Source organism: Tursiops truncatus, chromosome 19, assembly GCF_011762595.2.
Source record: "Tursiops truncatus isolate mTurTru1 chromosome 19, mTurTru1.mat.Y, whole genome shotgun sequence".
Lineage (NCBI taxonomy): Eukaryota > Metazoa > Chordata > Mammalia > Artiodactyla > Delphinidae > Tursiops > Tursiops truncatus.
In genome coordinates, this window is record NC_047052.1 from 13880588 (window position 1) to 13905203 (window position 24616).

Sequence of the window (24616 nt, forward strand, 5' to 3'; positions counted from 1 at the left end):
CCCCCTAACTGTATTATACTATTGCTTGATAAAATTCAAATTTATTCTACTCTAATTTTATATATAAACAATTATCTCAAAATGAACACAAAGCACCATATCCCTATTTTGATTGCTGTATCATTTAAATCATTTCTAACAGTCCTGTTTTGAGGAAGAAATTACTCAGAAATATTTATATGGATAAATATTCATAGAAAATATTTAGTGATGACTAACAATGCACTGGGAAAAGGCTGAAAAAAGAACTGGTATACAGATCATTTCGAAACTTCCAGGATAATAATGGAGAGGCAAAGCCAAACTCTCCACTTCACTGAGGAAGAGTCCCATCACTCCCTTGTGAATCTTTCTTGGCTCCCCGTATTCTTCTGAGTAGGGAAGCTCAGAACAAGCCCTCTGAAGAAAAGCACATAGAAGAAAACAACAACTTAAAAACAGATGTAAAATATACTCTATGGGCTGGATTTGAGAGGGCACTCCAGTCCAGAATTATCCGGCCTCTATTTAGTTCCTATGGTGTATTTCTCCTAGCAAATGTACAAACACATGTAGCTCTATGAGGGCTCAGGTACAATGTAAAGCTGCGGATCAGAAACTTCCTGACAAGCACAGATTGGGTTTGGAATAGAGCTGCTCTGCTTGATGATGGTTGTAAATAAGAAGATGTTGTTGCAATTTGAATAAGAAAATAAGAAATGTATGTTGCAATTTGCAGGCAAGAGTTAGAAATTTCAGCCAGGCAGAATCTCACAGGATGGCAGTGCTTTGGAATGTCACCAAAATCCAGGTCTGGCCCCAAAGCAGATTCAGAGACTGGATTTGTTCAGTGGGCCCTGCATGGTCACTCTCTTGGGGACAGGCTCACAGGCACTTAAATAAGGAGAATCTAAGATTTAAACTCAAATGCCAATTTCCCAATTAACAACTGAGGAAAATTCTATTCCACAGACCACAGTGCTAATTTTATTTCCTCCTGGTTTGAAAGTCTGAATGGGAACGAATAAATACATTGCATTTTAAAATTCAAATAAATTAAACAAAGCACAGAAGAACAGTTCTCAAGATTATAAGTTGTTTATAAAGAGGATGTAGATGAATGATGATGTGGAAATTTTATTTTAATTTTGGTATTAATGGAAATTATAGGTTTAACTCTAAGTCCAGATGCCTGTTATTATTCATAACCTTTTAATATGGGCCATCTCTAGAGACACAGATATAAAAGAAAACAAACATTAAATACCACACTAGTTAAACTAGGGCTGAGATAAGATATTTGTATGAGAATTTTCTCTATTCAGAGGACACTTGCCAAAAGAAATGTTGATGCTTGTATGACTCAAATTGTTTTTCCAAAATTTCTCTCTAACTTTTCTACTCACAGTAAATTAGCCCTAGTGGAGTACTAAAATATTAAGAAGACAGTAAGCAAAGTCTGTCTTTCCAGAACATTAACCTGTATTTGTATGTAGTTTTATCTTAAAATATTAGTAACAAAAAGATAATAATCCTCATAAATTCAATTTTTGGGACTATAGATCAATTATTACTGGCAAGAGAAACTACAAGATTGAATGTCACTGTATTTTGCTCATGTTGAGGGTCAAAGAAATAACTTCTTTGCATCTTAATTTATCCACTTTTCAAAAACAGTCTGTGATAGCCCAGTCACAGCAATGTAAGGTTCTCTGGCATGCACTTCAAAACTCTTATATATGTAACTGATTCACTTTGCTGTACAGCAGAAACTAACACAACATTGTAAATCAACCATATTCCAATAAAAATTTTTTAAAAATAACTAACAAGGACCTACTGTATAGCACAGGGAACTATACTCAACATTATGTAATAACGTACAAGGGAAAAGAACCTGACAAAGAATAAATATATATATATATATATATATATATATATATATATAAACTGAATCGCTGTGCTGTATACCTGAAACTTACATGACACTGTAAATCAACTATACTTTAATAAAAAAAATTAGAAACAAAAAACAAAACTCATAGCCTCGACCCATTTCCCAGTTCCAAAGCCACTGTCACATTTGTAGGCATCTGTTACAGCAGTACCCACTCTCAGCACCAATATCTGTCTTAGTGAGCTGGGACTGCTATAAAAAAGTACCGTAGACTGACTGGGTGGCTTATAAACTACAGAAATTTGTTTCTCACAATTCCAGAGGCTCTAAGTCTGAGATCAGAGTGCCAGCATGGTTGAATTCTGCTGAGAGCCCTCTTTCAGACTGAAGACTGTTGCCTTTTCCTTGTATCCTCACATGGAAGAGAGCAGAGCAGAGGAAGCAAGCTATCTTCTGACCCTTAGTAGGGCACTAACCCCATCATGAGGACTCTACCCTTGTGACCTCATCTAATCCTAATTACCTCCCAAAGGCCCCACCTCCTAACACCATCACATTGGAGGGTAGGGTTTCAGCATATGAATTTTGGAGGAAGACAAACATTCAGTTCCTGACATTCTGCCCCAGGCCCCCCAAATTCATGCCCTTTGCATATGTAAAATATATCCATTTCACCTAAACAGCTCACAAAGCACATAACTTGTTTGGTTTCACAGGTTCACAGCTAGAGAGGAATTTTACCTCAGGATGAACGTACCTTGAGTCTCACTCATACCTGATTTAATTGATATTTAGATGAGACTCTAGAGTTGATACTGGAATAAGTTAAGACTGCTGGGACTGTTGGGATGGAATGCATGTATTTTGCATGTGAGAAGGACATCAATTTGGAGGGGCCAGGATGGAATGTTATGAACTGAATGTTTGTGTTCCTCCCGAATTAATGTTGAAACCCTATCCTCAATGTGATGGTACCAGGAGGTGAGGCCTTTGGGAGGTAATGAGAGTTAGATGAGGTCGTGAGGTGGAGCCCTCATGACCCGGATTAGTATCCTTGTTAAGAGTCATGAAAGACTCACTTCCTCTGCTCTGCTCTCTGTCATGTGAGGATACAGTGAGAAGTTATCAGTCTTCAGTCTGATCCAGCCTAGTGGTACTTTGTTATAGCAGCCTGAACTAAGACACAGTCCCAAAGTGAAAATACTAATATCCTTTAACATATTAACCACAGAAAATAACACAAAAGTGAGTTCTAAAGGGCTATAAATGCAAATGCAACTTCCTATAGATATTTTTAAGTGAGTCATTATAGCATCATTTCATTGGAGTTTTTATTACAGTAAATAGGAATCTCTGACGTATCATTTTCAGTCTGACCTACATAATCAAAGTAATACATGGAAATAGATTTCCCATGCTTGAGTAACTAGCCCTTCTCTTTACTTAGAACTATCTGTCTTACTTTCAGTTGTTTTTATTCTAGGCTTTTATTTTATTTTGTCAAAGATTTCTCTCTTTAATGAAAAAAATCAGTAGATAATAAAGCTGGTTCCAAGGAGAATACAGAGACTGGTTTATATAGCCAGTGAAAGAAAAAAAAATGCTGAAATATAATTGCTAAGTTAGATATTTGTTTAATTTCCTATAGAACAATAGAATCACAACATTTGATGTAATCTTTTGCATTTCTAGACGGCTTTTAGAATTTAAATTTTAATGTCCTGATTGACTTTGAAAGACATACAGTAATCATTTTAGGCTATTATTTTAGATAAAGTAATGCCAGCTGCTATAATGGAAAGATTCCTGATACTCAATGGCTTAATAATACAGAAGCTTATTTCTGGCTCACATGCATTCCAGGTGGTGGCAGGAGTGAGGACGGGCTTCTGTTCCATTCAGGCATTCAAGGGCCCCAGCTAAACAGATACTGACATGTTTATTAATTCATGGCTTCTAAGCCAGTGTGGACACTGACATCTGCCTGGCCAATAAGAGAATGGAGGGTCATATGCCAAGGTTTTATGCACAAGCCTGGAAGTGGCACACATCACTTCCGCTCACTTCCACTGGCCAGAGCTCAGTCACGCAGCCACACCTAACTCCAAAGGAGGCTGGGAAATGTCATCTGCTCTGGCCCAAGAGTAAAGGAGGACAGGCGTGGTGAACTGCTAGCTACTCTCTGCTCTAGCTACCTTGTTGGTTCCGTATACTGTCACGTCCTTAAGTCTTCCCCCAACTCAGCTTTTGGAAGGTGAAGAGTTCACTCTATCAGAACACAGAAGTAGGAGTATAATTTGGTATTTCAACTTCTATGGGAATTGCAGGCCTGGAGTTCATATCTATCTGCTGTTAGGACAAATGGAGGGGCAGCTAGAAGATATAATAAAAACGTTCTAGGCAGGATCATCTCATTCTGTTGGCCCTTCTTCCCAAATATATGGCCTTTGAACACTCTACACAGTTTTACTCATTTATGAGGTTCAGCTTACAATCAAAACATAAGTCAATGCCATTTTTGTCCTTCTTTTATCAAAAAAACAAATGCCTTTCAAAAGAGGGTATTGGCAACGTCAGCTTTCCTGTTCTAACTATTTATTTTCCTCGTCTAGCCAGTAGCACAGGTCAACCCTCTGTCTACAATAAAGAGAGGGTGTCACCAGCCTAAGTGCTATTTCAAGTCTGGGGACATTAGTTTTCAACGGTTGGGTACCATTTCTATTCTGATTCCTGCTGACATGGGTTGGCTGTTCCGGAAAGAAGACCTGAAGTTGCTCTCCAGGGCTGAAGTGGTCAGTTTTCTTTTTGATGAAGCTTATTAATCAATGTTTGGCATAAAACCAGGCAGCAAAGTACATCCTAGAATCCAAGAACAAGGCACATTAAAATGCCAGCTGCTGGGACTTCCCTGGTGGTCCAGTGGCTAAGACTCCGCACCCCCAATGCAGGGGGCCTGGGTTCGATCCCTGGTCATGGAACTAGATCCCACATGCCGCAACTAAGAGTTCATATGCCGCAACTAAAGATCCCACATGCCACAACTACAAGATCCCACATGCGGCAACTAAAGATCTCGCATGCTGCAACTAAAAAAAAAAAAAAAAAAGATCCCGCACATGGCAACGAGGATCCCATGTGCTGCAACTAAGACCCAGTGAAGCCAAATAAATATATATATTAAAAAATAATAATAAAAAAAAATAAAATGCCAGCTGCTAAGGTACTGGACTATCCTTACCAAAAGTCAGGCTCTAAACCACTCTCACCTTATGTCTCTTTGGTATTTGGCTTTTAGGGGTATCCTTTGTTTTTAGGGAGGACTTGGCCTATGTGACATTTTATGTTATTAGATGGCAAATTTGACTAAAGGAGGGATGGATGAATGATAATCATAGCTATGGAGAACATTTGGTAACCCTTTCAAAATAACAATACAGCAAGACAACGACTGATAGGTTAGGAAGGAAGGCTCTAAAGGAAAAGAGACATTGTGGTTTGAGTCCCAGATCTGCCACATTGCAGCTGTTGGACATTGGGCATGTCACTTAACCGTGTCCAGCCTCAGCTCTCCCACCTGCAGCTCATGAGACTGACTGCACCTTCTGCATAGAGTTGATGGTTAAATGAGGTGATGCATATAAAACTCAGAATAGTGTCTGGCACACAGTAAGTCTCCATAAATGACAGCTATTGTCATCATTTTACCAAGAGCTGAAATGTCCCACATGACACAATTATGGGCTCAATAGTATTTGTCCCTGAAATATATTACAAAACTGAGACAGTAAGGATGGATGCTAAGAAAGCATTAACATACAATACTCTTGCCAGAAGAGAAGCATCTCATAAGGGTTTACAGTACGCAGAAGTATAAGATGGCTACTCCTACTCCATCTCCTGGTGTCCGATTATCTTCTCCTAGTTATTAAATCAAACGCTAGTCTAGGCACTGCTGTGAGGGGATTTTGCAGACGGAGAGATTACCCCAGTGTTCCTGACTTACGCCGGAACACAGAGCCCTTAGAAGGGATCGGGCTCTTCCTAATGAGGAGATTCCAAGCATGTGAGGGTCTATGGAAGGGGTACATGGTGGGGAACTGTGGGGGGCTTGATGGCTGACAGCAGTCCCTGGCTGACAGCTAGCAAGAAAATGGGGCCTCAGTTATTCAACTGAGAGAAAACAAACTTTGCCAAACCTGAGGGGGCCTAGAAGTGGATCTTTCCCTAGTCAAGCCTCCAGAAGGGAATGCAGCTCAGTCAGCATCTCGATCTCAGCCTTCTGAGATCCTAAAGGCAGGATCCAGCCAAGTCATGTCTGGACTTCTGACCCATGGAAACTGAGGTAATACATTTGTATTGTATTAAGCCACTAAGTTTGGAGTAATTGTTTATGTAGCAATAGAAAACTAATACAGCATTCCAAAGATGAAAAAAATTAGCTTTCCTAAGCCTTCTACCAAAATTTCAGCAACAGCTGCCTCTGTTTTTTCTATGAATTGGGGCTAGAATGCCTGAGTCATTCCAGTAGCCCATGAACAACACATACAGGAGGTTGGTTTGTGTATGTGCATATGACTGTGCAAAGGATGGAAAAATTGTGATCTTTTGCAATTCAGAATTCCATGCCCACTGGTGATAAGTGTTAAACCCTCCTCCTTAGATATGAGGGTACACATATCTAAGGCTAACATTTGCTTTTTATTTGACAATAGAGCATTAGCACACCTAGGCAGTGATCAGGTCCCAAGGTAAAACAGTCAAGGTAAAACAGTCAGAGCTTTTATAAATTACCCTATCATGTACTTAATATTTGCCATAAAAGACAAAAGTGTTTGCACATGTCGTTTCAACAGTAAACGAGAGCAAATACACTCAGGCAGACCTCCTATCCTGCAGTGCTAATGACTATGAAGCTTGAAGAAAACAGCACTGTGCCCTTTTCTCTAAAATGACTCGCTTGCCAGTTGAAATCTGCAGGAATTTCCTTCCATGGAATGAGAGGACACAAATGACAACAGGAACCAAGGTGCAGAGTCAGGGATTTCTCTGGATTTATACTATTATCTCAGCAGATGACCAATTCTTTGTGGAACAAGAACAATGAACAGTCACTGAGGCCTTTCTCTTTTTTGTCCTCTAAATGATATCTGTAGTCATATGGTTCTCTGCCCTGAAGTGAGTCACTTTGCTGCTTAAAATAATTAACTGAACGTTAGGAGATGAAGTACAAAAGAAATGATGCTGGAGCTTTATAAGAGAAGCAGAGAGGGTCATCATTAAAAGAGGGGGCTTTAAAGTCACATGGAGACCTGTCGGTCAACTGTGGACTCTGCCCATTTGTAGCCAGGTGGCTCTGTATTAATTTTTAAAATCTAGGTTTCAGTTTTCTCATCTGTTAAATGTATTACTTGAAGAGGAAATAAAATGGGTGCCAAGCACCTAGTACTTTGTCTACCACAAAGTAAATACTCAATAATTGGTGGTTATTATTAACGTTATCATTCAAAACCTCACGTCCAGTTCTCCTTCCTGCTTGCACCCTCCCCAATCTAGTTGACAGGAATCTCTTTCACAGGCCTGATCCTATGCCTCTCTTGCTGGAAATTCTGGATGGCTCTCCAGTGTCTGGACCAGTGGTGCTGAATTTTTTTCCCCTTTGAGAAAGCTATGGAACCCCTCCATAGAAAAAGTACACACACACACACACACACACCCCACACACACATAACCCAAACTTTACATATAATTTCCAGGGTTCATGGACCCCCAAACATGGTGGGTGTTTCTCATCTTTTCTGTTTGAAACAAAGGCAGCCTGCAATCAAGACTGGTGCACCAGATAAGAACCTATGGCCTGGAGGATTTGTTCCAAATCCTTTGTTAGAGGGCCCCAATGCACTTTTCCAGGCTTACTTCCCAGGCACTGTCAATTTCCAACACACACCCTCGGTTTCAGCCACACCAGATCTTCCCGAGTGTGCTGTACATCATCACTGCATCTGACTATGCTGTTCTCTGGAAATGTACACCCCATTTCCCTGTCCTTCTCCTCCTTATGCCTCAAGTCTCCACTCAAATGTGCCTACCTCTGAACATTTTTAATTTTATGGAAGAATTAGCCACTTCCTCCTCTGTGCTTATATATAACATAGCAGCACACTGTAATACTGTGTTATTTTTGTATCCATTTCTTTTTTTTGAAACTGTAAACTCTTTGAAGAAAGAGATCATTCTCATGATTTTATGAAGAAAGATCATTTTTATGTCTCTCCCTTCAGCTAGCAGAGTTCATCCCAGGCATGAGGAAGATGCTTAAAAATACTTATTTATTGGTCAATAAATATATGAAAAATGTTCAGCATCACCAGTAAGCCAAAGAAACACAGACTTAACTAATGATACAACACTTTTTTTCATCTGCCAGTTCAGTAAAACAAACAAAATGTTAGCAAGGGTCTCGGAGAGGGTGACATTCTTTAACACTGATGGGGGTAGGGTGAGTAGGATACAAACTGGTACAAACTTTCTGAGACATAATATCAAAAGATGTACCAATACTCTTAGTTATGTTCATGCCATTTGACCCAGCAATTGCATTTCTAGGTATTTAGTCTAAGGAAGCAGTTAAAGATGGGAGCAGCAATTAAGATGTGAGCATTGTTTACAGTGGTGAAAAACTGGAAACCACCTATCAGTCGGGGATTAGTTAGTTAAACAACAGTCGTGGAGCCAAATGATGCAATAAAGTCAGTCACTGAAAATGATCTGAACAGGAATACTCCTTAATAATTCATATCAAAACTGACTATACTACATTGCTGAATGAAAATAGCTGGTAATGAAATAGCATTATTTGACGGTGGGGGGTAGGAATACACAGTCAGACACACAAACACAGTAAAGTTTTGGAAGATGCACACCAAAGATTTTATAGTGGTTACCTTCAGGGTGGCATACAGTGATTTTTTTCTCTATCCTTATAGAATAAACAGAAGTTAAGGAAATGTTATTTGTGTAACAAGAAGACACACGTATATTTCTTGAATAAATAACTCATTCTAAAAGGATACGATCACTCTTCTCTTTAGAGAGCATTTAATTTTAACTCTGCTCTCTTGCTTCAGATTCATTCCCAGTTTCTTTCTTTCTTAGAAGCTTTTTCTTTAAAAATAAATAATACACGTCACAGTGTTAAATTCAAATGGATTCAAGGATAATGAGTCTCTCTCTCTCTCTCTCATGCCTGTGCGTGATCACTAGTTACCATCCCCAGAGGCAGCCACTGTTTGCTGTTTTCTGCCTGGCTTTTCAGAGAAACTTTATAAGTAAAATTAGACATATATGTATTTGTATTATTACATATATACTTTTCTTGCATAAATGGTAGCATACTTATACACTCTGTCCTGAAGCATGACGTAAATTTTTAAATTTTATTTGTATTAAATGTATACACATACACAATTTCCAAAGTTAAATGGTTCTAGAAAAGTTATATTGTGAGAATTTGGTAAAGTTGCAGGATACAAAATTAATACACAGAAATCTCTTGCATTCCTATACACTAACAACGAAAGATCAGAAAGAGAAATTAAGGAAACAATCCCATTTACCATTGCAACAAAAAGAATAAAACACCTAGGAATAAATCTACCTAAGGAGGGAAAAGACCTGTACTCAGAAAACTATAAGATACTGATGAAAGAAATCAAAGACAACACAAACAGATGGAGAGATATACCATGTTCTTGGATCAGAAGAATCAATATTGTGAAAATGACTATACTACCGAAAGCAATCTACAGACTCAATGCAATGGCATTTTCCACAGAATTAGAACAAAAAATTTTACAATTTGTATGGAAACACAAAAGACCCTGAATACCCAAAGCAATCTTGAGCTAGAAAAACTGAGCTGGAGGAATCAGGCTACCAGACTTCAGACTATACTACAAAGCTACAGTAATCAAGACAGTATGGTACTGGCACAAAAACAGAAATATAGATCAATGGAAAAGGATAGAGAGCCCAGAGATAAACCCACACACCTATGGTTACCTAATCTATGACAAAGGAGGCAAGAATATACAATGGAGAAAAGACAGCCTCTTCTATAAGTGGTGCTGGGAAAACTGGACAGCTACATGTAAAAGAATGAAATTAGAACACTCCCTAACACCATACACAAAAATAAACTCAAAACAGATCAAAGACCTAAATGTAAGGCCAGACACTATAAAACCATTAGAGGAGAACATAGGCAGAACACCCTTTGACATAAATCACAGCAAGATCTTTTTTGACTCACCTCCTAGAGTAATGAAAATAAAACCAAAAATAAACAAATGGGATCTTATGAAACTTCAAAGTTTTGTGCAGCAAAGGAAGCCATAAACAAAACAAAACAAAACAAAAAAAAGACATTTCTCCAAAGAAGATATACTGGTTGCCAACAAACACATGAAAGAATGCTCAACATCACTAATCGTTAGAGAAATGCAAATCAAAACTACAATGAGGTATCACCTCACACTGGTCAGAATGGCTATCATCAAAAAATCTACAAACAGTAAATGCTGGAGAGGGTGTGGAGAAAAGGGAACCCTCCTACACTGTTGATGGGAATGTAAATTGGTACAGCCACTATGCAGAATGGTATGGAGGTTCTTTTAAAAACTAACACAGAGCTACCATATGACCCAACAATCCCACTCTTAGGCATATATCCAGAGGAAACCATAATTCGAAAGGATGCATACACCCTGATGTTCAATGCAGCACTCTTTACAATAGCCAGGATATGGAAGCAACATAAATGTCCATCAACAGAGGAATGGATAAAGAAGATGTGATACATATATACAATGGAATATTACTCAGCCATAAAAAGGAACAAAATAGTGCCATTTGCAGAGACATGGATGGACCTAGAGATTGTCATACACAGTGAAGTAAGTCAGAGAGAGAAAAACAAATATCATATAGTATTGCTTGTATGTGGAATCTAGAAAAATGATACAGAGGAACTTATTAGCAAAACAGAAATAGAGTCACAGATGTAGAGAATAAACTTATGGTTACCAAGGGGAGTAAGAGGGGGTGGGATGAATTGGGAGATTGGGATTGACATATATACACTACCACGTTAAAAACAGATAACTAATGAGAACCTACTGTGTAGCACAGGGAACTCTATTCCATGATCTGTGGTGACCTAAACGGGAAGGGAATCTCAAAAAGAGTGGATATATGCATATGTATAACTGATTCACTTTGCTGTACAGCAGAAACTAACACAACATCATAAAGCAACTATGCTCCAATAAAAATTAATTTAAAAATATTTTTAAGAAGGTATACTGTGAAAAACACTTGTCTCTTGAACCCACTCTCCCACCCTTCTCATTCTCATTCTCATTGTTGCACATTAATGAGGGCAACCCCTTTAATTTTTAGCATTTTCTTTTGGTGTTTACCTTCACATCTGTAAGTAATCTACTGCTACTTCTTAATTTTTCAGTTTGAGCCTTATCCATTTGCTTCTACGGAAGATAATGGAAGCTTTTTTCCTCTCCCTCTCTCTGTGCATTTGTTTTACCAACTCTTCTACATTTTCATTTTGGGTAGTTTCATCTGACGGTTCACTTCCACAGTTTTCATCTGTATGTAATACGCAGTTAAACCCATCTATTGAGTTCCTAATTTCAATTGTATTTTTTAGGTCTTCAATTCCCATTTTTTCTCTTTTATACTTTCTAGATCTCTACCAAAATTTTAAATCTTGCCTTTTATTTCCTTCAGTATATTAAGCATATTGTAGTTTTATATTCATTTGTCTCCTGTATGCCTGGTAATTTTTAAATTAACTGTTTGACGTTGTGTATGAAAACTGTAGAGATACTTTGAGGCTTAGAACAATGTTGTCTTCCTCTGGTGAGACTATATATTTGCTTCTAGGAAAGATGTTGGGGAAAACTAGCAATCCCGGAACTCCTTTATATAGGCAGAGATTAAAATGATGGTCCGTACTAGCTTACTTTTGTTCCCAGAATGTAGCTTTTCCTAGTACTAACCAAAAGTTTGGGAGTCTTACCAAGTCCATTCTTCTCCAATTTTTCTCTCTCTAGCCTGTCCTGATTCCAATGTTTATCTTCTTAGACCAGTGAGTTTTCTGAAAGCTCCTTTCAGTTTTTCAGCCTCTTCTGGTACTATATGGGAAAAATCAGTCACAAACGCTGGACATATATTTCTCAATTTCCTTTTTCTTTTGGGTTGTCATTGGCTTTGTTTGCTCCGTCATTCCCTGAAACTCATGATTTTTCGTATCTTGCCCAGCTTTTCTCTCTGTTCTTAGAGGGAAGTAGTTCAGAATGATATATTGAATTGAAAGGGCTTGGTCTGAGCTTGGTATGCTTAGAGTTCCGGTTGGTCAAGCAATTGCCCTACCTCTTAATTTCCCCATTAAGTCTGAGAATTTTAAGGCCAGCAGACTTTGATTGTATGAGGGAGGCAGGTATCTGTAACTTACACAGCTCTTAAGTAATATGTACCAACAATTTTTTTTAATTTTTATTTTATATTGGAGCATAGTTGATTAACAATGTTGGGTTAGTTTCAGGTGTACAGCAAAGTGATTCAGTTATACACATACATGTATCTATTCTTTTTCAACAATCTTTTAAGGCTACAAGGAGGTATCTTTGAACAAGGACAATAATGTTCTTTCTGAAAGTCACTGCCTTCTCAAGACAGATTAAAATTTTTTAATTAAAAAATTTACAAAATTAAAAAAATTTTTTAAGATAAAAAAATTTTTAAAGAGACAGTGAAAAGTGTCATATCAAACACAAGTCATGATGATAGTTAAATAAAAGGAAATAGGACTGCTCTGAGCACATAGGCATGATTTTCACAGTGCCAGGAAGCATCTGTACAAATACATGAATAAATAAGCCCCAAGGAGCTAAAGAATTAGAAAGCTAATGAACCTGAAATTTCTAAAGTAAGTTATTTGCTAATAAACCTTTTTTTCTTTGATGTGGAAGAACACATATGGATTCATCAATAAAAATGTTTTATATTTTATAAGATGGCTTCACTGTCAAAAATTATAGAAACAAGTGAAGAGTAAGGAAAAAGGCAGCATTAGAGTTCCCATTTGACAGAGCACTGTACTACGTGGATCAGTTAAATTTGAAACCTTGGGGCCTCTCTGAGTGTGCCTTATTTCTTTTTCTTTCTTACCTAAGAAAAATATAAAAGATCTTAAGATACAGTGTCATAAAAATTTAAGTCTTTCCATAAGCCATTTCACCTAGATCTTCTTGTCTGTCAACACTAATAATCAAAGCTACCATCTATTGAATGCTGAGTGCTAATTTTTTACCAGGCACTTTCTACATAGATTATCATGTTTAATCTTCTAGATGCCATTACTAGTTCCATTTAAAGAGAAGGAACCAAAGGCTCTGAAAGATTAAATAACGTGCCCAGAATTAGTGCACGCACAGTTAAGGCTTGATTCCGGATCTGTTTGAATACAGTACCTACACTGCCGATAGTACAGAATACTACTTCAGCACTGACACACTTAACCACTCTTTGTTGAGTGACTACCATATGTAAGATAACTGTGCATGACACATGACCATGCCCACCCTCAGATAATGTTGTCCTCCCCTCCCAGACACACCCCAGTTTAATGTCCTAACATCTCAGAGGAGGATTTTTTTTCTTCCAAAGCATGAAACAATGCTGCATACAACTTCATCGCAACTGACATTTAAAAAAATACCCCAAGTGTCACCCTATGGAGAGCTCTACTATGTTATATATGCCTCTCCAGTCTCTTTCCTTTTACTTGAGACAGGGAAGATGAAATGTGACTACGGAAGAATATGATCTGCTCCCTGATCAACATCATATAATATTGACGTATGTGTGTTGGGGATTTCATACCATTAATAAACTTTTACACCATGCATCTCTTCTTGTCTTTTCTCATTATATAAAAGTGTTTATTTCATTTTGTACTAGCTTATTATTGAAGATGACTGTCTACTGTCAGTGCACAAACAGGCAGAATAAATTCTTTAGTTGATAATGACAATAATAGGCATCCCCTAAAAGTGACATGAGTTGGTGTCTTAGTCAATGTGGGTTGCTATAACAGAATACTATACTGGGTGGTTTATTAACAACAGAAATTCATTTCTCGCAGTTCTGGTGGATGGCAGTCTGAGATCAGAGTGCCAACATGATCAGGTTCTGGCATGAGCGAGCTCGCTTCTGGGTTGCAGACAACCATTTTTCTCATTGTATCCTCACGTGATGGAGAGGGTGAGAAAGCTCTCTGGGGTCTCTTTTATGAGGGCACTAATCTCATTCATGAGGACTCTACCTTCATGACTTAATTACCTCCCAAAGGTCTCATCTCCTAATACCATCACTTGGGGGGTTAGGATTTCAATATATGAATTTGGAGGGCAGGGCACAAACATTTAGCCCATTGCAGTTGGGTTGATGATGATGATGGTAATAGGGAAGAAGTTATAGATTTTTATGGAGGAGGGAAATTAGAACTTGAAAAAAAAAGCACATTTGATCCATATGAAGGAAGTTTTGCCTTAATCTCCCTCTGTGGTGACAAGTATTAACTGTATGCCTGAATAATAATTAATTAACATAAACAATTTGCTAAAGCTAAGTAAGAGCTGGAATAGGCAGAATGAAGATGGAAAGGTTTACAAAGCATGCAGGAAACCAAGACATTTTTCTTTTGTTTTCTGGCTAGCTCTTTAGTGACAAGGAAATCAAATCTCCTTTCATTTTGGCTCTAGCTTATACTGGAACTAATCATATTCAATCAGTAGAGCTGTTGCTCTAAATTCAGGGAAGGTGCTGACCCATCATGTTACCTAACATTCAATCAGTAGCTTTCCTTCTCTCAGGGTGGTTTATAATCAATATGACCTATTGGAATCTGTCTTTTGAGTTTCACATTTAGCTATGCCAAAGTAAAAGAGGTCTCAAGTGAGGGTGGGGGTGAGAGGCTTACAGCTCTCTGTCAAGTACAAACCTTTGCTTCTGGAAGTCTCTTGATATCACTGCCACTGGTATCCTCTTGTCACTGAATGAGTCACTTGGTATGGCTTAGGAAAAGCACAGTCCATTCTGGAATGGCTATGACTTTTATGTGGTGAAAGAAAAGATGCCCACCATGATAAACTAGAATGTTATTCTCTTCTTATCTCCTTATTACTGTGAATTTATTTTATAGATTTTTCACAATTAAGGCTAAGACATAAGAACTCTGCTCTCTCATGCCAGATGAAGATACATTTCATCATCCTTTTGTCAGTGCTCACCGATAATATATAAAGCACTATAAAAAGCAGTTAAGAGGACTGACAATAGATCAATGAGTTTAAGCTTTAAAACATGTCTTTTACTCTAACACACAGAAAAAAGAGATAATGTTTTGAAAAATGAAAAGCCAGGCATAGTTGTTTCCATATCTTGGCAACTGGAAATAATGCTGCTGTGAACACCAGGGTGTGTGTATTTTTTTGAATTAGTGTTTATGTTTTTTTCAGAGATATACCCAGGAGTGGAACTGCTGGGTCACATGGTAGTTCTATTTTTAGTTTTTAAAAAAAACTTCCATATTGTTTTCCACAGTGGCTGCACCAGTTTACAGTCTCACCAACAGTGTACAAGGGTTCCCTTTTCTCCACATCCTTGCCAGCATTTGTTATTTGGGACTTTTTGATGATAGCAATTCTGACAGGTGTGAGGTGGTAACTCATTGTGGTTTTGATTTGCATTTTCCTGATGATTAGCGATGTTGAGCATCTTTTCATGTGCCTGTTGGCCATCTGCATTTCCTCTTTGGAAAAACGTCTATTCAGTTCTTCTGCCCATTTTTTAATTGTGCTTTTTTTTTGATGTTGAGTTGTATGAGCTGTTTATATATGTTGGATATTAACCTCTTATCAATCCTACCATTTGCAAATATTTTCTCCCATTCAGTAGGTTGTCTTTTTGATTTGATGCTGGTTTCCAGGCATAGTTGTACTCAAAAACAAGGTAAACATCATATGGGCCAGAAGTGGAAGAGAAACAATAACCTTCTAGTAAAGGAAGCTCAAGGGAGAAAAACGGAAACCAAAAAGAGCTTCCAGGAAGTAAAGGATAAGGGTCAAGGTCCCAAGCTAAGAGAGATTCCTTGTATTTGAAAGAAGGCTAAACAAAGCTGTGATGTTCCTGAGGCTACAGTCTACACACAGGCTTGTGCCAGTGGTGGTAGACATTATGGTGGTGAAATAGAGACTGTCATGTAGATAGGCTCCAGGCCAAGCCACTGCCCAGTGTGATGACTGAATCTACATCCCCATGGAAAAAAGGCTCAGCACTTGATTCTGGACTAGTGATTTGCTCTGGGTGAAGACAAATGGAAAAAATGCTAGACAGGGAGATAAGAGCACTGAGAATGAGAGAAAAAATACCCCACACCTGATTAATTTATCATTTAAAATTCCAAATGCAACCTCAAACAACAGGTTAATGAATTCATTCTTGAGCATCAATAGAGCTAAATGAAATTGATTAGAAAATGTGCCGAGATCCTTGTAGAGGTTCAGGATACGATAATATACATAAAACAAGGATTATGAAACAAAAACATGAAGATATGAATCGAGAATTGTAGATATGAATAACCAATTATAAATCTTGGAATTGAAAAGTACAGTCACCGAAATTAAATTTAAAAAGTAAGGATTCCCAGGTGGTGCAGTGGTTAAGAATCCAGCTGCCAATGCAGGGGACATGGGTTCAAGACCTGGTCTGGGAAGATCCCACATGCCGCGGCGCAACTAAGTCCATGCACCACAACTACTGAGACTGCGCTCTAGAGCCCGCGAACCACAACTACTGAGCCCACGTGCTGCAGCTACTGAAGCCCGCACATCCTAGAGTCCGTGCTCTGCAACAAGAGAAGCCACCACAATGAGAAGCCCGCACACCGCAATGAAGAGTAGCCCCCGCTCGCCACAACTAGAGAAAGCCCGCGTGCAGCAACGAAGACTCAACGCAGCATAAATAAATAAATAAATAAATAAATGTATTTAAAAAAGTAAGTAGATAAGATAAATTTGATTTGCCAAAAGCAAAAAGAGAATTTGGAAACTGGAACATACCACTGAGGAGGCACCACAGAGAGATGAAGAGATGGATGAAGAGATGAAAGATATGGATGGAAATAAAATTAAGCTTGTAGAATTGCACAGAAACATTTGCGTGTGTGTGTGTGTGTGTGTGTGTGCATGTGCATATATGTGTATTGTTTTCCTCAGAGTAGAAAATAGGAGGACTGGTAGAGAAGAAACATTTGAAGAGATGATGGCAAAAAACTTTCCAGTATTTAAGGGTCAAATCTTCAGATACAGTAAAGAGAAATTTAAGAAAATAAAAAATGAAAACACAGTCTTAAAAGCAACTAGTGAGAAAGACAAATTACCAATAAAGGAATAATAATCAGGCTAACAGCAAAATTTTATCAGCAACAATTGATGCCAGAGATCAATGTACAAAGGAAAAAAAACCTTGTCAAATAGATTCTTATACTCAGCTAAACTAGCATGCAAGACTGAAGGTGAAATCAAGATATAGTCAAATATACATAAACTATGAAACCTCTAGCATAGAACTTAAAGGGATATAATTCACCAAGAAGGAAGCAGAGAGATACAAGAAATAAAAGAAGAATAAAGAGAAATTCACGAAATATTTTGATAACTAGTGAGTAGTTACTGAATGACAAAATTCAGCAACTTTGTGGAAAGAAGAGAAGATCCAAAATTCTACACAATAATTACAAATGACAGGTGTGAAGAAAGGTTAAGAGATAATAAATGTGTGATAGGGTCCTTGTCTTATTCTTGAGGAGGACCAAGATACTGATTTCTTTCATTATTGTTAGAAAAAGGTAACATTTATTTGTTAGGGTTAATAACAAATAAAATAAATAAATAAAATCTATAGCCTCCAAACGAGTATGGGCAAAATGTACGTAAGATAGCAGTGGTTGGAGGGGGGTTTGGAGAAAATTTATCAATCCAGTACAAAGCAGAAAAGGAGAAAACTAAAGTAGGAAACAGTTATAGTATATAGGAAAGACATGGTAGAGGTAAGTCCATATATTTCAATAATCACAATAAATTTTAAAAGGTTAGTCTTGGTATGGTTGATTGAATAATAGCCCTCCAAAGATGTCCATATCCTAATCCCTGATATCTGTGAATATGTTGTTTTACATGTCAAAAGGGACTTTCAGATATGATTGAGGATCTTGAGATGAAGGGATCATCTTGGATTATTGGTGTGGTCCCAATGTAACCACAAAGTTCCTTATAAGAAGGAGGCAAGAGGGTCACAGTCAGAGAAGAAGTAAGAATGCAAACAGAGGTCAGAGAGCAAAGATGTTATGCTGCTGCTGGCTTTGAAGGTGCAGGAAGGAGCCATGAGCCAAGGTATGAAGGTGGCCTCCAAAGATGGCAAAGGCAAGGAAGTAGTTTCTCCTCCAGAGTCTCAAAAAGGCACACAGCCTTATAGACACATTTTAGACTACCGACCTTCAGAACTGTAGGATAACAAATTTGTTACAGCAGTAATAGAAAACTAATGTACTCACCAATTAAAAGACAGAGTCTATCATTAGCGTTTAAAAAATTCAGTCATGTGGTGTTTTAAGAGAGTCTAAACAAATCAGCACACAAAACAAACCAATACATACCAAAAAATCCTGAAAATTAGGGAATGAAAAAGATATATCATGCAAATGCTAGCTAAAAGAAAGCTGATGTAGCATTATCTCTATCAGGCAAAATAGAATTTAAGTCAAAAAGCATAAATAGGGGCTAAAATGGACAACTTACTATGAAAAAAGGAATAATATATTGTGATACATAAGTCATGAATTTATATGCACCTACCAACATAGCTTTTAAATATATGGAGTGAAAGTTGACATAATTACAAGGAGAAATGGAAAAGTGGGAGATTTTGATAAAATTATATCAGAAACTATTATATCATACAAATAATTAAGGCAGTAAAATATTTGAACAATACAGTACATAAGCTTGATTTAACACAAACATGTGCCAGAAATTCAAAGCAGAGACCCTTGTCACTTGAAGGAGACAGGCATATAAATAAGTAAATATAAAAAGGGGGATCCCTACTTACACAAGAAAATAACCCGATGGCTTAGGATCAGAAGGAGATGTGAAAGCCTGATGGTTCCCTTGATGCCACATCACTGTGTATTTCTATGGCAAATGACCAAAAAAATGTTTAAAAAGAACTGCTTGAATGAGACATCAGAATTACTGCTTCCTGGATCCTGGAAACTCTATAAAGACCTAACTGCAAGGGGCTCTCTTGCAGATCACAGAGGCAAAGGACGCTGTGAAAATGTTTTAGTGCCAGCCGAGTCCCAAGGTGTCACTGACACCTGTACACAAGTTCTCGAGTTAACGGTACACCTGAGGTTGAATTAGAGCCAAGAGTAAATGAAAAAGAATTCCAAATGCTTCCAAACAAGTGCTGAGCAATGCACTTGCTCCACCTAGCAAGGGGCACCCATGCAAAGAAGGCATCTATCTTCCAGCCCAGGGCTGAGGTCCCAGTGGCCAGGGACCACATCCTCGCCCTCATTTCTGCTGTCATCCCGACAGGAGCGCCGTGTGCACAAGCAGAGCCCACACACTCTTGCCAAAAGGGTCTTTCTATGGTCTGCTCTCACATGCTGATATTTTTTACCCCACGCAAACCAGAGGTGACTTACTCTATTGTTTGGAGTCCTTCACCTTAATCCAAGTAAGTTGGCCCATTCAAAACCTCAAGGGGAGGCTGATATTTCAAACATTCCAAAGCAAAGCATGACAGACGGCTGGCAGTGGGTGCCGCATCTGGGGAGGGTGGACTTTTTGACTGGCAGTCAAAAGAGGGGAGAGAATGACCCCTCCTTTTAGGGCACCCAGCAGAAAAGAGAAGAACTTCCAGACATGGATTTGTAGTGATAACATAAGAAATGAAGACTGTGCCCTTGGCCCTACTTATTTCTGAGTGAGCAAGAAATTAAATGCAATAATTATCTGACCACGACTTACGGGGGCACTGAGCGCTGGGGTTAGGGAACAAACAACTATTAACTGAAACTCTCCTAATGTTTAGTGATTCCTGTAAGGATGAATTTGTAGATTCAGTATGGTATATCAAGTTGAAATTTAATAAACGGTATTTCAATTTCTTTCTCCACTGTAGTTAATTTCTAAGTTAGTGTAATTCAATTTCTATATTAACACACATAGTATTTACTAGGAAATCCATCAAAAATCCCAGCCGAAATATGAAAGGAGTTTAATTTTCACCTATGAGAAATACAGTTGAAACTACTTTTATGCTATAAAGGTAATCAACTCAATAAACGCCAGTTTTCCACGAGGAGCCTGAGGGAAGAACATCACACTTTTGTCGCCTTGGAACTGGAGCTTGCTGTTTTAAGATGATACTAAACAATCAAAAGATGGAATCATGAAAACCTTTATGGAAAAGAAAAAGTCCCATTTTAACAACCATATGGGTCATTCAACATATATACTATATTAGTAAAACACAACAGATCCTTGATGTGCTTTTGTTTCTTAAAATGTACCAAAAGTTACCACAAATTGTGAAATCTGGAGATATCTGAAAATGAAAGGGGAGGCAGTGAGGAAGGGAATCCTTGCTGTATTTGTATGTAAGCATTCTTGTGGTTTCTGCCCATCTCCTTCCTCTGTAATCCACTGGGACCCTCTCATTCCCCCTCTCATCATCTCAGACAGGTTGGATGACTCCTCCTACCCACTGTGAACTCTGCACATACAAAACTGGACCGGAAGCCACATTTCCTAGGCAATACCCCATGCTTCCACCAAACACACCAACGGCGACTCACTGGATAAAGACTAGAGAAGGTGTCCTTTTCTGTAGGATTTTTCTTTCAACATTATTCATTATACAAGATCAACAAGGCACTAGATCAAGAGTGGACTTGTGTCTGAATCGCATGTTCAAAAGAGCAGTGACTGTACCGGAAATCACTATCTTTACAAGGAGTAATGACAAATGATAATATAATAATAATGATAATGATAAATGGCTCCTAGTTGGGACCAATGACTCTGAGGAGCCATTACAAGTCGATAGAAAACTATGATCCTATTCCCTCTGATATTTTATAAAATTAACAATAATTGATTTTTCCGAAATATCTGACACAGTGGCACAGTGGTTGAGAATCTGCCTGCCAATGCAGGGGACACGGGTTCGAGCCCTGGTCTGGGAGGACCCCACGTGCCGCGGAGCAACTAGGCCCGTGAGCCACAACTACTGAGCCTGCGTGTCTGGAGCTTGTGCTCCGCAACAAGAGAGGCCGTGACAGTGAGAGGCCCGTGCACGATGATGAAGAGTGGCCCCCGCTCGCCACAACTAGAGAAAGCCCTCGCACAGAAACGAAGACCCAACACAGCCAAAAACAAACGAATAAATAAATAAATAAAATTAAAAAAAAGAAATATCTGACAAATGCTGAAACCAAATGTCAGCACTCATTCAAATGTCAATTAATTTGGAAATAGGAGAAAGGCTAAACTATTTTAAATTTTATATTTAAATTTAGAAAACTTCTTTTAAAATCAAGAATAGTTTCAATTACTGAATTAGAAATTCCTAAATTCTGCAAAAAATTGGTATCTCTGTTTAAAAAATTAGCTTATAGAAGACTAGTGGATCTAAATGTCATTATAAAATACACAGAAATAAGATAGACTCATTTCTAGAACCAATTTATATCTATTTTTCTATCTATCTTTGTTTTGCTGTGTTCTTTAGTTTCTACTTTTGGAAACTACCATCTTGTTGTATTTCCTACATCCTTAAAAACTACATTAAAATATTGCCAGAAGGAAGAGAGAATAAAAATAGAATAAGCATACTAACAAGTCTGTAGCCAAATGGCTTCAAATTAAATACAAGGAAGCATTTCCAGTTATAGAGACATTTAAAAAGCGTTTTCTGGAAGTGCGGGGCTGAGCTCAGGAACAGTTCAGTAAGGAGGTCTCTGAAGCATCTCCCTGAACTGGGATTATAGTCAATACATTGGCTTGTTTACCAAACTACATGTATATTGTGTTTCTAAATCAACAAAAAGATTATAATAAAGAGGAAGTGGGGATGAGAATAACATAGTTTAATGCAGTTGAACCATTTAAATCTCTGCTTCTGGTGATCATTTTCAAAGGCATGTTGCCAAAATAAGGCCACTGCCTATTAACATATAGGCAGAGCTGTGTTTTCAGTGACAGTTCCACAATCTACTCACCATGCATGCCTTGAATAATGCGGGGATTAAGGACTGGTTAGACAGGTTGAGAATCCTGAGGGAGTCCTTCAGGACGTAGATATTGCCAAAATCAACCTGAGTGGGATGTACGTAGATAACTGGGCCTTCTCCAATGCTCCTTAAGTGACATACCTGCGTTCCATGTAAGAGAAAGAACACAGGAATGGCTGAAAATGGCTGGCCTTTAAAATCAAATTAAAACAGAAGCTTTTAAGCATCCCTTTATAAAAAGCAGGGACATAAAAGGGTGCTTATTAGAACTGACATCCCTTCTCCCTGGTACTCTGCAGTCAAAGGTCACAGGGATGGCCATGCTGATCAGACCTGGAATTCCTCCCTTAAAAGAATGATCCACTTCCCTGGGTCAGTCCAGAGCCGTGCACCCGAGGGGAAACCAGAATAATGGTCCTTGATATGCCACCCAGCACTACAGCCTCAAGAACACTTAGAGGTTAAGGACCAGCACTTCAGAGTTGGATGTGGCTGGACTGAGTCTCAGTTCTACTGTTGTATTAGCAACACAATAGGGCCATCCACTGAGCAAAGTTGTGCAGGCTGGGGACTGAAACCCACCTTGCTCTCCTCCCCTTGCCCTGTGCCCTTGGCCAGGCACTGTGTCTGCCCAAGGAAGGGGGTCTTTCTCTTTCATAAAGTGCTTCCTGCTCAGCAAGCTACCGTCTCATGTGCTGCATCTGTGCAATGCAGGCACACTGTAGGCTAGAAGGGTACCTGGAAGGTGGCACATTTCAGTTGGCCTGTTAGTGATGTTGCTTTATAAGTCAGGTGGCTTACCTATGGCATCTTATATGGAAGACATAAAAGCAAAATCTGGGTTTATTATACTCTCTGAGCAATCAGAATCACTTCAAACAAATGTATGTTGACATCACCCAGCTTCCAAGTAAACCTGATGTCTAGGAATTCACAGTCTGTTGGGCAACTTCCTTCAAGATTCAAGATTCATCCATCGATTCAGCTCAAGCAGCAGAGAGATTTCCATGTCTCTCTCTTCCCAGGCTTGGAGAAAGACTAAGACTTTCAGTAGGCTAATTTGGGATATAAGTCCAATTATAGAATACGTTATAGCATATAGTTGTATATATATCCAATAACCTACAGGAAAAGATCTGGTGAGCAGTGAGTAAAACCAATCTCAGAGTCCACATGTAGCAAGCTAGGGATACCCAGCTTTGTACTAGGAACAACTCAGGAGCGTGTTAAACATACAGATGTGCTTGTCCTTTTCCCTCAGAGATTCTGATTTAATAGGTCTGGAGAGGGGTCAAGTGTGTCTCTGTGTGTGAGAAAAATCAATTGCTATAAAGCACCACTTTTAGATGTAACCACAAACAGATTCCCGAAGTAACAGCCCTGGTATTTTACCACTGCAGAGTGAAAATGAAAAACTCTAGAACTACCAACAACTAGAGGATATGCAAATATGTTGAGTGCCTTACATACGAAGGCTGGAATGTCCGGCAAGAAGTATGGCAATTATAACTACAATTCTGAAAATTGGCTCTCACCAGAGGGGGGTCCTGGCTCCCGACGGTCGAGATGTACACTGTGGACCTGTACTCCCCAAGGACTTGGGTCTCCAGGGCCAGAGGTATGTGAACGGTGCTGTTGGGGGAGATGATCCCGCAGGGGGTGGGACTAGACAGCAACACAGCTGGTGCATCCTGATATACCTGGTGGGACAGAGAAGCCAGAAGGAAAAGCAAGCCCCAGGCTCAGTATGAAATCAACAGCACGTTAGATCATTTTCAAACAAGCGTTGTCCTGAGTCTGTGGAGGGCTTTTAGAATTGAATCATCATTAAAGCAGGTGAATGGAGATGAGCACCCCAATTCAGCCAGAAGGAACTTTGGCTAAGTGAGGTGTGCATAAGGCCCCAAATGCAAAGTGTGCAACCCAGCAAAGTGCAGAAATCATCCACAATGTGAGTTAGTTCAGGGCAACAGCTTCCCATGGCCAAATGTCTTAAACTGGCCTTCCACACCTTCATGCTTTATTCCCCATCCACTTCACCCCTTTGCGCTTCATTGGTAGAGGCCACTGGCATTTCCTGAACACATGACACTGTTTCCACCTCCAACCCTTTGCACTTGTGGTTGCTCTTCCTGGAGTGCCCACACCCTCTGACCTGCCTGCACACTCATCCTTATACCCCCAGGGATGCCCAGTGCCCCAGAGTCTGGGCGCTTGCTCTGTCCTCAGGGAGCATCCTGCAGTCCCTTCCCTCACCACGCACTATCAACGCGTCCATCTTCTCCAAGGACTGTAAA

The 24616-nt window shown here is 38.9% G+C and overlaps 1 protein-coding gene across 1 annotated transcript in view; it reads right to left on the reverse strand.

The window, feature by feature from the left end:
• Positions 1-24616, reverse strand: part of HYDIN (HYDIN axonemal central pair apparatus protein) — a 433086-nt gene that overhangs the window by 191839 nt on the left and 216631 nt on the right. The window contains exons 18-19 of the mRNA XM_073796828.1: positions 23855-24019; positions 22308-22460 (exon numbers count right to left, since the gene is read on the reverse strand). Coding sequence (XP_073652929.1) covers positions 22308-22460; positions 23855-24019 — 318 coding nt within the window. The remainder of the gene's footprint in view (positions 1-22307; positions 22461-23854; positions 24020-24616) is intronic.